Source organism: Chiloscyllium plagiosum, unplaced genomic scaffold (assembly GCF_037043375.1).
Source record: "Chiloscyllium plagiosum isolate Xiang-an unplaced genomic scaffold, Cpla_swu_hap1 HiC_scaffold_7, whole genome shotgun sequence".
Lineage (NCBI taxonomy): Eukaryota > Metazoa > Chordata > Chondrichthyes > Orectolobiformes > Hemiscylliidae > Chiloscyllium > Chiloscyllium plagiosum.
This window is the reverse complement of record NW_028270145.1, coordinates 67,464,251-67,478,323: the sequence shown is the minus strand read 5'-3', so window position 1 is coordinate 67,478,323 and position 14,073 is coordinate 67,464,251. Positions and strand designations below refer to the sequence as shown.

Genomic DNA, 14,073 nt, shown 5'->3' with positions numbered 1-14,073 from the left:
TCGGGTGCACAAACTACCTAAAAACCTTTAAACTTGCTTCATGTCAGATTACTGTGATCCCATATCAAGTGTGAAAACCATATTTTGTGATAGACCTATCTCAAAAGTCTTATCAACACTTTTCCATTGCTGTACATCTGCTAACAGTTGGTTCAATACAAAAATTATAGTAAGATGTCACTTAAAAGTTAAAATTATGGAACATAAAACAACTACAAAACAAACTCTGTAAAATGCATAGTGTGTTTTTCTGATCATTCATTATGCTTAATGTTAAACTCCACATGCAAATAGAAACAACTAGTGTCAGATTAAGCTCTTGGAAAACTTTTAATGCCTCAACAGTTGTATTAATAGAATAAAAATAAAATTAATATGTTTTCTGGTGCAAATCCCATGCTGGGGTTAAAAAGAATACTTAAAGTTTTAAATGAATGATCAGGTTATGTATTTAGTCTCCTTCCTCCACTATCTCTTTTTGAGGTGAAGTTACCTTGGCAAGATCGTCATTTCTCTGAATAACCCTTGACTCAAAGACATAGTCATATTCTCAGTGCGACTAGATCAATGTGTATTACATCTTGCCACATCAAAAAGGAAAAATATTGCTAATCATTCAGTATTTTCCAGAAAAAGATGAGCACAATTAATGCAAGATTCTCCTGATGATAGCAGTTAACTAGCGAGATACAAAGATGTTATGAAAGTCCTATTAATAGATTTTAGCATGAAAATATTGAGCAGACCAAGCATACTGACTGCGTATATACAGAGCATATGATATATTTGCTTCTCAGCATATTGTTTTAATTAACAAAATGATTATGTTTTTGCATTGAATCGAGGGCCACAGTTGGAGAATAATGTATATTGAGATCAAATCAAAAACCACATTTTTGAATAGACTTTTCAATGTATAAAGGCAATATCAATTCACAAAAGAATAAATTATCCCAAAATTTATGCTGGTTTCCATTCTAACAATTAATCTCCCACCATTCTGCTTGACAAGTGTCTGCCATCTGTGCAACTATGTACCATGTATTAATTGAGACTGACTGGGAATAAGTGACAAATTGCTCCTTCATGAATACGTATCCCACAAAAATACTTACCGTCACTCCAGCTAAACAGCTGTCATATGTAACTGGAAGCATTGCTGCACAAATATAGTCTGTCTCTATATCTACCTGCTGGCCTATAACAATCTGCACATATATTGAAGGATTGTAGATTGATCTGATTAGTACTCTCCAGTAAAGCCAGATGGGGAGGTGGCGGATGGGAGAGGTAGAGGGGTTGTGCTGGAAGTTGTGTGGCATCAGCATTTATTCATCTTTGTCTGCTGATCCAAAAATATAGATACATATATTGAAAAAGTCCATATTTTAAGGAATCCAAAGATGATGACTGGAAATTAAATGTTTCCTCCCTGTTCCTCATCATGCCTAATTTCATTGGTTTAGCAATTAGAACATGTAGTCATATGAAAATTAAGGAACTTATTAAGATAAGTTATGCATATAGTAATTTAATAATTTGTTTATCAAACTGTAGTAAATCTGGGGCAAAAGGTGTGGCAGGTCAGGCAGCTTCCGAGGAGCAGGATAATCCATGTTTCGGGCATAAGCCCTTCATCAGGAATGTGAAGGGGAAGGGGCTTACAAGATCAGTAGGAAGGTGGAAGTGGGACTGGCGGGGAGTTAGCTGGGGAGGTGATTGGTGGATGCAGGTGGGGGGTGATTGTGATAGGTCGGTGGGGAGGGTGAAATAAATAGGTGGGAAGGAAGATGGTCAAGTGGGACAGGTCATAAGGGCAGTGCCAAGTTGCAGGATTGGATGTGGGATGAGGTGGGGGAGGGGAGATTTGGAAACTAATGAAGTTGACATTGATACCGTGTGGTTTTAGGATCCCAAGGCGAAAGATGAGGCGTTCTTCCTCCAGTCGTCGGGTGGCTTGGATTCGGTGGTGGAAGAGGCCCAGGATTTGCATGTCCTTGGTAGAGTGGGAGAGGAATTTGAAGTGGTTGACCACAGGGCAGTGGGGTTGTTGGGTGTGTGTGTATCCCAGCGATGGTCCCTGAAACATTCAGTGAGTTGGCGTCTGTCTCCCCGATGTAGAGGAGACTACATAGAGAGCAATGGAGACAGTAAATGAGGTGGATGGATATGCAGGTAAATCTCTGCTGAATGTGAAAAGATCCTTTGGGCCTTGAACGGAAGTGAGGGGGAAAGTGTGGGCATAGGTTTTACACCTCTTGCAGCAGCTAGGCAAGGTGCCAGGAGTGGAGATGGGGTGAAGGATGATGTGGACCTAACAAGGGAGTCACAGAGGGAATGGTCTCTTCAGAACACAGATATGGGTGGAGAGGGAAATATGTCTTTGGTGGTGGGGTCTGACTGTAGGTGGCGGGAATGGCAGAGGATAATACGCTGTATCCAGATATCAGTAGGATGGAAGATGAGGGCCAGGGGGTTCTATTCTTGTTGCAGTTGGAGGGGTAATGTTCAAGGGCAGAGGTGGAGAAAGTGGAAGAGATGTGCTGGAGGGCATTGTTGATCTTGTGGGAGGAGAGATTGCAGTCCTGGAAATAGGCATGCAGCTGGGATGTCCTGGGGTGGAATTGGCCCTCCTGGGAGCAGATATGGCAGAGGCTGAGGAATTGGGAGTAAGGGATAATTTTTTACAGGAGGGGATGTGGGAGGAGATCTCGTCCAGGTAGCTGTGGGAGTGGGTTGGTTTGAAATAGATGTCCACGTTAAATTGGTTGCCAGAGATGGAAAGGGAGAGGTCCAAGTCCAAGAAGGGGAGGGTGGTGACAGAGATTGTCAAGGTCAAACTAAGGTCAGGGTAGAAAGCGTTGGTGTAGTTAATGAACTGTTCCATCTCCTTGTGGAAGCACGAGGTGGCGCTGATACAGTCATCAACGTAGTGGAGGAAAAGGTGGGAGATGGAGCTGATGTAACTGCAGAAGATGAACTGTTCCATGTATCGCATTTAAATCCAGGGAACAGTATTAGGATTATTACTCTTTTTCAAATAGGTCAATGGCCTGGAGTTGGGTATATAATTTCAAAATTTTCATATAACCAAAGTGGAAATTACAGTAAAGAAGGATAAAATTAATAACAATTGTCAAATGATGTGGTCAGATTGATGAAATTTTCAGACACGTTAACATTGTGAAGCGATTCCTTATGGAAGAAATCATGAGGAGAATCAATATAGGTAGGATGACAATTTTAAAGCTGTTGCAAAAATGTAAAAACCTGAAGGTTCACATTTACAAATCTTTGGAAGTCACATGTGCAGTTGATTTAAATGCCTGTTAGAAAAAAAAACATACTGGATTCTTGGCTTTATAAATAGATGCATAAAGCAAGAAGGTTACATTGAACATTTATAAAATTATAAACATTTATACACTAATAGCTGATTATTTTCTCCACCACATCACACTTACCGTGTATCGTAGACTTGGAGAGGAGTAGAACCAGGGACAGGCAACTACAAATCTGTGGAGAGACTAGCAAATCTGTGGTTGTTCTCTTTAGAACAGTGAAGATTCAGGAAAATTTAAGAGAGGTAATGAAAATAATGAGGAGCTTTGATAGAGGAGATGATACTGTTTCTACTGGAACGGGGGGGGGCGGGGGGAGGGGTTTGTGATTATAAGCCATGGATTTACAAATAATTAGAAACATTTTAGAAAGAAAATGTGAAGAATATTTCTCCAATAAATTGTGATTTGAGATGTAGTTCCTGGCTTTGCAATTAGATCCAATAGTAACTTTCAAAAGATAACTGGATATATTTGAAATAGAAAGGTTGCGGGACATTGGACAAAGAACAGGGACTTAAGCAAATGGGCCAAATCACCTCCTTCCAAATGAAGGAATTTATTGTGCCACCGTGGGTGGCACGGTGGCACAGTGGTTAGCACTGCTGCCTCACAGTGCCAGAGACCCGGGTTCAATTCCCGCCTCAGGCGACTGACTGTGTGGAGTTTGCACATTCTCCCCGTGTCTGCGTGGGTTTCCTCCGGGTGCTCCGGTTTCCTCCCACAGTCCAAAGATGTGCAGGTCAGGTGAATTGGCCATGCTAAATTGCCCGTAGTGTTAGGTCAGGGGTTAATGTAGGGGTATGGGTAGGTTGCGCTTCGGCGGGGCGGTGTGGACTTGTTGGGCCGAAGGGCCTGTTTCCACACTGTAATGTAATCTAATAATCTAATCTAATCTAATTACACTCTCCTATGACAGTCACATATTGCCACAAATCAGAAAACCATGGAAAACATTCTCAAATTCAAATAAATTTATCAAATATTAAGTTTTGCCAAATAAAATAATGAATTTCTCAATGCAACCAAAAAGAATAAGTACAATAAAAAGAAAATTAAAGCTGGATTTGAACCAACTTATTTTTTTTAAGAATGTAATCCTTTGAGTGAAACTATCTTATCAGAGCTGATAAGTGATATTCTAAGTTCTCAAACAGAAAAGGAGAGAGTTTCAGCTCCTAAAACATACACCGCCAGGCCTTTCAATGAAGAATAATGAACTACAGTGAATACTTCACCTAGTCGATCCAGGGCTGCCTGTAGGAGCAAACATACACAAAACAGTTGGAAAAAGAAGACAAAAACTCCCCAAGGTTCTTTTCAAGGTTTTGTACCATTGTGGATGACACTCTGCGCTATAATGCTAGAGAATCCACCTTTAGCGCCACAGGTTACAGGTTCAGAGCCTTCTGGCTATTCCAATGACCGTGCTGAGTTTTGAGAGCTCCTTCCCTGTTGAAGCATCTGATCAGTGAAAAAAAAGAGTCTTGACTCTTGGTTAGGGTTACAGAGTCTAGTTTACCTATGCTTACCAAAGTACACTTCATAGTGCTTACTCGCAAAAGTTTAAATCTCTTTAGTGCAAGCAACACTGGAGGTTCAGAGCAATGGTCAGATTTACCCGATGTAAATCAATGGAAAAGGTGAGTAAAAATTATCTTAAGTTTAATACAATTACAGAATTGATATTGAAACTTAAGAGAAATAATTATGCGTTAAGAGCTTTAAGCTCTAAGCATCTTTTGAGTCGAATGGAATAAAATCTCTGATCAGTATCAATCTTGTTACATGTTACTGTTTTTAAATTTTCACCAATCGTGCTGCTTTCACCAAATGTAGTTCAATTGTATTTCAGATGGCAACCCTATCTCCAGTGACTCTTTTGCAGGTAAAGTTTACTGCTGTCAGTTCTGATTTGTTCTGTATTTATGTTTTATGATATAATATAACTAGATCATTCCAGACAGAAATTCCATATTCAAGGATTACAACATTCCTATTCTAATTAGAATAGATGGCAAACTGTTTTGAAATTAAGTTACTATTTTTCTGAAACATTTATGTACAAATTTAAATCAACTATTTTCTGTGGAGAAACCCCAAAAATTCATTTTTTAAAAAACCATCAAAAAGTCTCTGCTAGTCTACTTTTATTCATTAATTCAAATGTGTTTTTTTTTGTTGGAGTACTTTTTAAAGTTAAGAATAATAATAATTCAAATTCAAACTACTGCTTTTCCATTTTTGACGTCCAGTGTCTGATCAGATACAGTAGTCTAAATACTCCCTGTGTATTGCTTGGAACTTTATCGCTTTTTTATCTGCGACCTCAGAAGATCACCTGTGCTGACATATTAACTACCAAATTCCTAATTTTTCTTATGCCTTGCTTAAAGTATGAACGTCTTTTAAAATGTACTCACAACAATCCTGTGAACTACTTCTAAAACACATACTTGCCTTTAAAAAAAAGGCAATGCAGTACAACATTGAGAAATTGTCAATTGTTATGTAGCTTGTCCAGCAAGAAGTTATATTGGAGTCAATTGTTCAAATTATCAGTAGTTCTTCAGTTGCTAGTTTTTTTTAATTGCTTCCCCTACAAGGAACAACCATAGAGTACTTTTATATATGCGAATCCAAAAGCTCAATTTTTTTCCTGTCACAGTAGGCTGTACTGACTTTCCCTTGGGAAATCAGCTTGACAAAGAAAATGTTCCCCACCAAAACTGCATGTCAGGAACAAATAATGTCAGTATAAATGTGGTTGCAACCAAACTCCACTGTGCTTTGAATTTGTAGATTAGAATTTATTTTAAGGTGATTAAGTACAATAAAATTATAGCACATCAAGGAAAGATGTTTGCTTTAAAGTGTATTCATTTTTCAATGTGTCACTTTTATTTGTTTACATACCTTCTGGCTGTTAAAGCAGAGGAAATGCAAGGTTATTTCTAGCAGAGCTGTCCACAGATACTGAATTCAGTAATAGACTTGAACATATTCATATTAAAGCAGTGAAGCAGAATGGGTCATGTGTACATTCAATAGATCAGGGAAAATAATATTTTACATCTAATTAGTGGGGTAGCCTTTGCTATTTATAACATTAAAAACAAATATCTTTTACAAACTATCAAATACAAATGCAATCAGTGTAAAATAATGTTCTGTATCATTCCTGGAGTACATATGAAAGTACAGGAAATGTTGATCATTAAGAGAATTCACAAAAAATTGCATGACTTGGTAATGTTAAAGTGCTATGTTGAGCATCAATATTGTTAGCTTAAATTATAACTAATCATAAAAAGAGTATTATGGTTAATTTATTTTCAAACTGTAGAATATTTAGTCCTTGGCTTAAATTATAATGATTAGCTTATAGAAAGTGGCATATGTCTTCATTTCAATAAAAAAAAACTGTAAAAATGTATATCTGTGTTTGAAAAATCAGGTATGAGCCCAGGAACTGCTATGTCATACAAACAACCATTCTGTAGGTGGGCCTGGAAAAATCAGTGATTTGAAGTTTCTGCATTTCATATCTGTTAAAATATCACTGCATGATCTTCACATAAACCATGTATTTTAGCATTCAAAAATTTGTCGTCCAAATCTGGTCACTCAACCTTAGAGAGGGAGTTTGAAAAGCTATATTCATTCTGCATTTGTACAATATTGCTACTCATTACCTGTGTGACACATGTGGCCAAACGCAGCCAAGTTTATACAAGTTGGGAATCAGAGGTTTAACAGCCACATGATTTTTTTTACAGGCAGATGGTATTCAGCAAAGGGAATTCCTTTCATTGCTCCCCTGTCACTTGATAATAATAGCTGAGGATGGAAAAGATCAAAGGAGAATGGCCAAGGATGTCAAATGCCAGCAGATGTGCACTGTCAACATTGTAAAAATGACACCCACAGTATCTACATGTTTTACATGGATAGATAGCATTTTGGAACTGGTATCTAATTGTCATAGTTTGCAGCCAAAAAGCAGTGGGTGTTTAAATTTGCTATGTTCCTGGAGGTTGTCCAGCAAGGCAGTAACCTTTAATTTCATGTCTAACTCTGAACTTGTGTTTCTGTCACTTAAAAGGCTAAACTCTGACCTACAGTAAGCATAGAGAAGGCAGCCAACTGAAAATAGTGAGGAATGATAGTGACTGATCAACTTAAAGTTAATTATAAAATTAATTTCAACAGTACCTGAAATGGTTTGGTGGCAATGGGGGTGGGACAGTGTGAGGCAGGGAATTGTGAAACAAAAAAGAAATTGCTGAAAAAACTCAGCAGATCTGGCAGCAACTATGGACAGAAAGCAGAATCAACATTTTGGGTCAATGACCCTTCTTCAGAATTTTTCCAGCAATTTCTGTTTTTGTTTCTGATTTCCAGCACCTGCGGTTTTTCATTTTAAAGAGAGGGTGGGATTTTCTAACTCTGTCATAGTCTTATGAAATTAGACATTCACACATATAGAGAAAAACTGAATTGCTCTATTTGAGCAGCAACAATAGAAATGTGAAAATGTGGGAGAAATGTTCAAAATAACTGTGAAGGACAAGAGGAAAAGGTGACTTTGAAAGTGGGTTGTTAGTCACTAATAGTCCCCATTTGCAGCTATTCATTCTCCTAGGCTGACTGTTATCTATTCCTTTGTTCAACTGTTTTTCTTTCTCTTTGGGCTCTATCTCCACCTATTGTTAAATCCTTACCCCCACCACCCTCCCTAGTTACTGCAAAAAACCCAACTTTTTCCCCAGGTACTATCTGTTCTGAAAAAGGACCTGACTGGACCTGAAACATTCACTCTGATTTCTTTCCACAGATGCTGCTACATTTGGTTAAATGTCCAAATTGTGGCTTTTGAGGTATTCTCCTGTCCACATATAAGCCATGATGCATTTCAAAGCATCATCTGCAACATTGTACTTTAGGCTTTACTGAACAATCATGAATGACCATTGTTTGTTGTACTACTACCCTATTCTGCTTAATTATAAACAAGCTTTCAGGCCAAAGTTCAAATACAGAACAAATAACAAATTGATCGATGGTGTACCATACGTGAGCAATGTTCCTTTTGTTCCCCATTATGCTTTCCTTTAATGTCAGCATATTTGCAAATGAATAATTCCTAAACTGTAGATTTTTCTAAATATGGAAGGTGTAACTGTGCTGTCTTACTGCATGGTTTCACTGAAAGTCAGTGGCAATTCACTGAGCATTCATGTAGTGATTCAGGAGAAGACCCCATAATTGATTCAATCATACAAACTTGGCTTGTCCAATCTGAATTCTAATATATGTACAGAATGCTGGATAGGGTAGATGTGGTGTTATCTTGTGTAACATCATCCTCTCAGTATTGAGTGAAGACATGATCCTGCTGCTGTCACTCTCAGCTGCTCCATTAATTTGCATGGGACAAGACCCTATGGTATGTAGTGAGGCCTGTTAATTCCTATATCAGTATTCTCAGAATTCTGCATGTTAAAAATGAGTAAGTGAGCTTCTTACAAATTAGAGCCTGAAGCCTCAATAACAATAGTCTGAGCATTCATGAGGGATACTCTAAGGGCACACAGGTTCTGTATTACAAAGATCACTGCTGCACTTTGACTTGACATGTGTGCCATTTGTGCACATAGCTATTCATCAATGGCTGTACAGATACAACTGATAGACTTTTCAGTCCTGCAAACAAGACCCATGGAAGATCTTTTGCATCATTCAAAATACTACTATCATCGAGGATTCTGGGATTGCTGCCCCTGTTCACAGCACCCCTAATTTTGCACATATGAACATTGAGGGTAGTGAGCCTACAGCTTACACTCTTGACCTGGCTGGATACCTTTACAGGTGGGGATCACCTAGCTTCCCACAGTTTAATGGACGCAGCCCAGCTTCTCCCAACCTCATTGTTCATGGCTCCTCGGAGTAGTTATTAATCCTAGATTGTAGATTCAGGATCATTTCAAAGGAATTTCAAAGATCTTAGCAGTTGCATGGTCCCGATAGCCTCCTTGTTTATTCATGGTATTTCCACAATCATACACTCTGTACTACTCCAATGAACACTCGACATTAGGCTTGGCTGAGAGCCCAGAATCTCTTAAAAAGCTTCACCCTATGTTAGTACAAGTTCATTGAAAGAAAATTGTTGCTTGATTAACAGCATTACAAGCTTTGCTTTACTTAAATCTATCTTGTCAATGGCTCAATATTAATTTACACAAGGTAAAGTGGATCAACTCTTATAGGTTCTGTTGTCATTAGTTAAAGATCTGGTTTATAAGCTTATTGTATCAGCAGATTTTAAAGTAAATTATGAATGGATTTTTGAAGCAATTAAATGATTGTTATTATGGAGTACATTGACCTAAGAGAACAATGACCACTTCCAATACCTCGGCCAAAGCAGCTATTGATGAAGAGATCCAGCACTGCCTCCAGTGTGCTAGTGCAACCTTTGCCAACCTGAGGAAAAAGGTGTTTGAGGACAACAACATCAAATCCAACACCAACATCATGGCTGATAGAGCTATGGTGGTCCCCGCCCTCCTATATGGTTCTGAGATATGAACTATCTACAGTAGGCATCTCAAGGTGCTGGAGCAGTATCACCAACATTGCTTGTGCAAGATCCTGCAAATCTGCTGGGAAGAAAAATGCACCAACACCAATGTCCTCGACCAGACCAACATCCCCAGCATTGATGCACTAAGCACTGTTGATCGGCTGCAATGGGCTGGTGGCATCATGCACATGACCGACATGAGTCTCACCAAACAGGTGCTCTGCTCCCAGCTTCAAAACAGCAGGTGAGCTCCAGGTGGACAGAGGACGTGCTTCAGTGTTACCTTCAAAGCCTCACCAGCGAAGTGCAACATTTCCACAGGCACCTGAGGATCACTGGACCAAGACCATTCAAAGTAGAGGACGAGCATCCAGGCAGGCACTGAGACTTGCCATTAAGAAAAAGCAGAAGCCAGCTGAAAACAGTGAAAGGAGCATGCTGCCACACCAATGCCCCACTCACCCCTTCCCATGATGACCTCCTGCCCCAAGTGTAACAGAGCCTGTGGAAACTGCATTGCTCTATACAGCCACCTATGGACTCACCCTGAGAGTGGAAGAGAGTCATCCCAATCTACAAGAGACTGCCACTGATGATAGGTTATGTATAGAGAGAATATTGGGTCAATAACCATGGAGGTGCCATATGTTGGCAATGGACCATTAGATGTGCAGTGCATTAAGTTGGCATTGGGACGCTAAATAACCATGAGTGTGGGTGTATGCATGTTTGGACATTAATTTGACAGAAACAATAACAGATATTAATGGTTAATGGTTAATTGTTGGGGGTGCTGAGTAGTTGTGAAGGATGAGGAATAGATTACTTAATATTCTGGAAGATAGCTAAGATTAATTCCCAGAAAACTGAGGTTGGCCTTTTAGGTAAGTGCCCAACACCCAACAATCTCTGTGGCAAACTATGGTGTACGTAATTTATAGAATGATAAATAGCAACATTGGGAAATTCCAGGAAAAGGAAATCTTCCCACATTCAAATTTTTTATTCCTGTGTTGCAGGACTTGAGAACTGTTATCTAATAATTTTCCCCAAAAAGGGCATGCGTAGTAAGACATTCAGGAGATAACAGTCAGAGTCAGGATTCTCTGCTCATACAGGGTGAGAAACTAAATGATAGGCAGCACGCGACTCAGCTTGCTAATCTATTGTGAGATTCTTTTCTATGGAATGAGAGAGAGAGAGAGAGAGAGAGAGAGAGAGACAGTTCTTACACCAAATGAAAATGGGTGGCACAAATATTACTGTTTGTGCAGGTGGGAAGAATTCCCAAGTGAGTGAGTAGCCTGCGCAAAGGGTGTGCAGGGTTATTGGTGTCACAGGTTGGCATGGGTGAGGGTGAGTGGGGAAGATGTTGCAGACATTATTGAGAATGGTCAAGCATGAGCCTTGGTGGGTAGTAGGTTTGGTAGCAGAGGTAAAGTGAGTGTAAGGCATTGAAAAGTAATAGTAGCACTTACGCTGGTGGAGTGGAGAGGACATTGATCTTCTTACACAGTTGGGCCTTCATCCAGACAGCTAAGTGTATTTGAAGTCAGGTGGCCATCTCAGGCTACATCTAGTGCTTTTGCCTCCACTGTTGGTTCTGGGGAAAAGAGTAATTTGCATCTGTGCACCTCTCTATGCAGCACAAATTACAGGACCATGCCCACAGAAGCAGGATGCGTATTATCCCCTGCTTGCCATGTCCACAACAAATGTCAGGAGCTAACAGGACACTTCCATAATGACAGCACTTGTACAGATGCAGAACTAGCTTTTAAATATGGCACCATTGTCAGAGATAATAGCCAATTGCAGACTGTGGAGAGTTGATCTGAGAACTGCATGTGTTAAGGTGGGGTGAAAATTGGACATGCTATTCACAGTAAGGGCGAAAATGTCAATTAATTTAACAAGTTTGGTAAGATTCAGTGAGAAAATAGAATTGACCTCACAGTGAGAATGACTCCACCAATCTCAATATCACTTGCACTTGGCCATGAAAGTGTAAGATTTAGCCCAAAGATTTTTATAAAGGGAATTCCAGAACTTGGCACTAAAACTGCTGTCGGGACAGCAGTAAATGATGGAGTTAAAATTGAGAATGCACAGGGGCCAGAATTAGGGGACTCCAAAGATCTCAAAGAATTTGGGCTGGCTCTAGACATAATAAAATGCAAGTGATAAAAATTTGGGATCTTGCCAGACTGGGAGCCAGTTTAAGTGGACAAACACTGGAGTGATTCATGATTGAGGCTTGTTGTAGCGTAGGATAAGGTTTACTGATGATGAGTGAATGAGCTCAAGTTTATGAATGATGGAAATTAGGAGGCCAACCATTTTTGCATTGAAATTATCAAGTCTCCAGATAACAAGGGAATCATTGACAATTTTAGAAACAGATAAGCTGAGGCAGGAATAAACTTGGGTGATATTCCAAAAGTAGAAATGGTGATGACAGGTATGTATATAAAATATATATGAAACACACAGTTGTTACAACATGGAGACAGACAGCTGAAACCAAATTAGCCTTTCTACCCTCTGCACACATAATACTGTAAAATTAAAAACTTTCAAAGGCTCACAGAATTGACCTCAATGGCTCCCAACCAGACATTTGAAAAACCAACTAGGAGAAAGTGAGGGCTGCAGATGCTGGAGATCAGAGCTGAAAAATGTGTTGCTGGAAAAGCGCAGCAGGTCAGGCAGCATCCAAGGAACAGGAGAATTGACATTTCGGGCATAAGCGGTGAAAGTGCTCCTCTACATTGGGGAGACAGGCCGCCTACTTGCGGAACGTTTCAGAGAACACCTCTGGGACACCCGCACCAACCAACCCAACCACCTCATGGTGGAACACTTTAACTCCTCCTCCCACTCTGCCAAGGACATGCAGGTCCTTGGCCTCCTCCATCGCCAGACCATGGCAACACGACGCCTGGAGGAAGAGCGCCTCATCTTCCGCCTAGGAACCCTCCAACCACAAGGGATGAATGCAGATTTCTCCAGCTTCCTCATTTCCCCTCCCCCCACCTTATCTCAGACCTAACCCTTGGACTCAGCACCGCCTTCTTGACCTGCAATCTTCTTCCCGACCTCTCCGCCCCACCCCCTCTCCGGCCTATCACCCTCACATTAACCTCCTTCCACCTATCGCATTCTCAACACCCCTCCCCCAAGTCCCTCCTCCCTACCTTTTATCTTAACCTGCTTGGCACACCTTCCTCATTCCTGAAGAAGGGCTTATACCCGAAACGTCGATTCTCCTGCTCCTTGGATGCTGCCTGGCCTGCTGTGCTTTTCCAGCAACACATTTTTCAGTTTTGAAAAACCAAGCCAGACTCTGCAAATAATCAATTCTCAATGCCAATTTGTATCTCAAACAAAAGACTTAGTAATTTATCCACAAGTCAGTAACTTTAGCTGTTTTTCCTGGCGCGTCGGAGGCTGAGGGGTGACCTTATAGAGGTTTACAAAATTATGGGGGGCATGGATAAGATAAATAGACAAAGTCTTTTCCCTGGGGTCGGGGAGTCCAGAACTAGAGAGCGTAGGTTTAGGGTGAGGGGGGAAAGATATAAAAGAGATCTAAGGAGCAACTTTTTCATGCAGAAGGTAGTACGTGTATGGAATGAGCTGCCAGAGGATGTGGTGGAGGCTGGTACAATTGCAACATTTAAGAGGCATTTGGATGGTTATATGATTAGGAAGGGTTCGGAGGGATATGGGTCAGGTGCTGGCAGATGGGACTAGATTGGATTGGGATATCTGGTCGGCATGGACTGGTTGGACCAAAGGGTCTGTTTCCATGCTGTACATCTCTATGACTCTCGACTATCTGTTATGGACTAGGCCAGACCAGTCAAAACATTCTTAAGCAGGCAGCCCAGACCATAACTTTGCAATTTGATTCGGTAAGTGTACAGTGAAAGTTACCAAGAGTAAGTTGCTCAGTTGACTTTCAGGTTTAAAAAAAACAAAAAATTATTCTCAAAATTACAGAATGAAACACAAAGAAGAGAACAAAGAATACCTGCAGAACTCAGTCTACCCAAACTAGACTTAATTATGCTGTTCCAAATATGCAGAGCAGTCCCAGTAAACAAACCCCTTAAACACAGAGCAAAAAATGAAACA

At 40.2% G+C, this 14,073-nt stretch overlaps 1 protein-coding gene across 1 annotated transcript in view; it reads left to right on the top strand.

The window, feature by feature from the left end:
• Positions 1-14,073, top strand: part of LOC122551638 (voltage-gated inwardly rectifying potassium channel KCNH7-like) — a 470,988-nt gene that overhangs the window by 248,146 nt on the left and 208,769 nt on the right. The window contains exon 4 of the mRNA XM_043693875.2: positions 5,197-5,229. Coding sequence (XP_043549810.2) covers positions 5,197-5,229 — 33 coding nt within the window. The remainder of the gene's footprint in view (positions 1-5,196; positions 5,230-14,073) is intronic.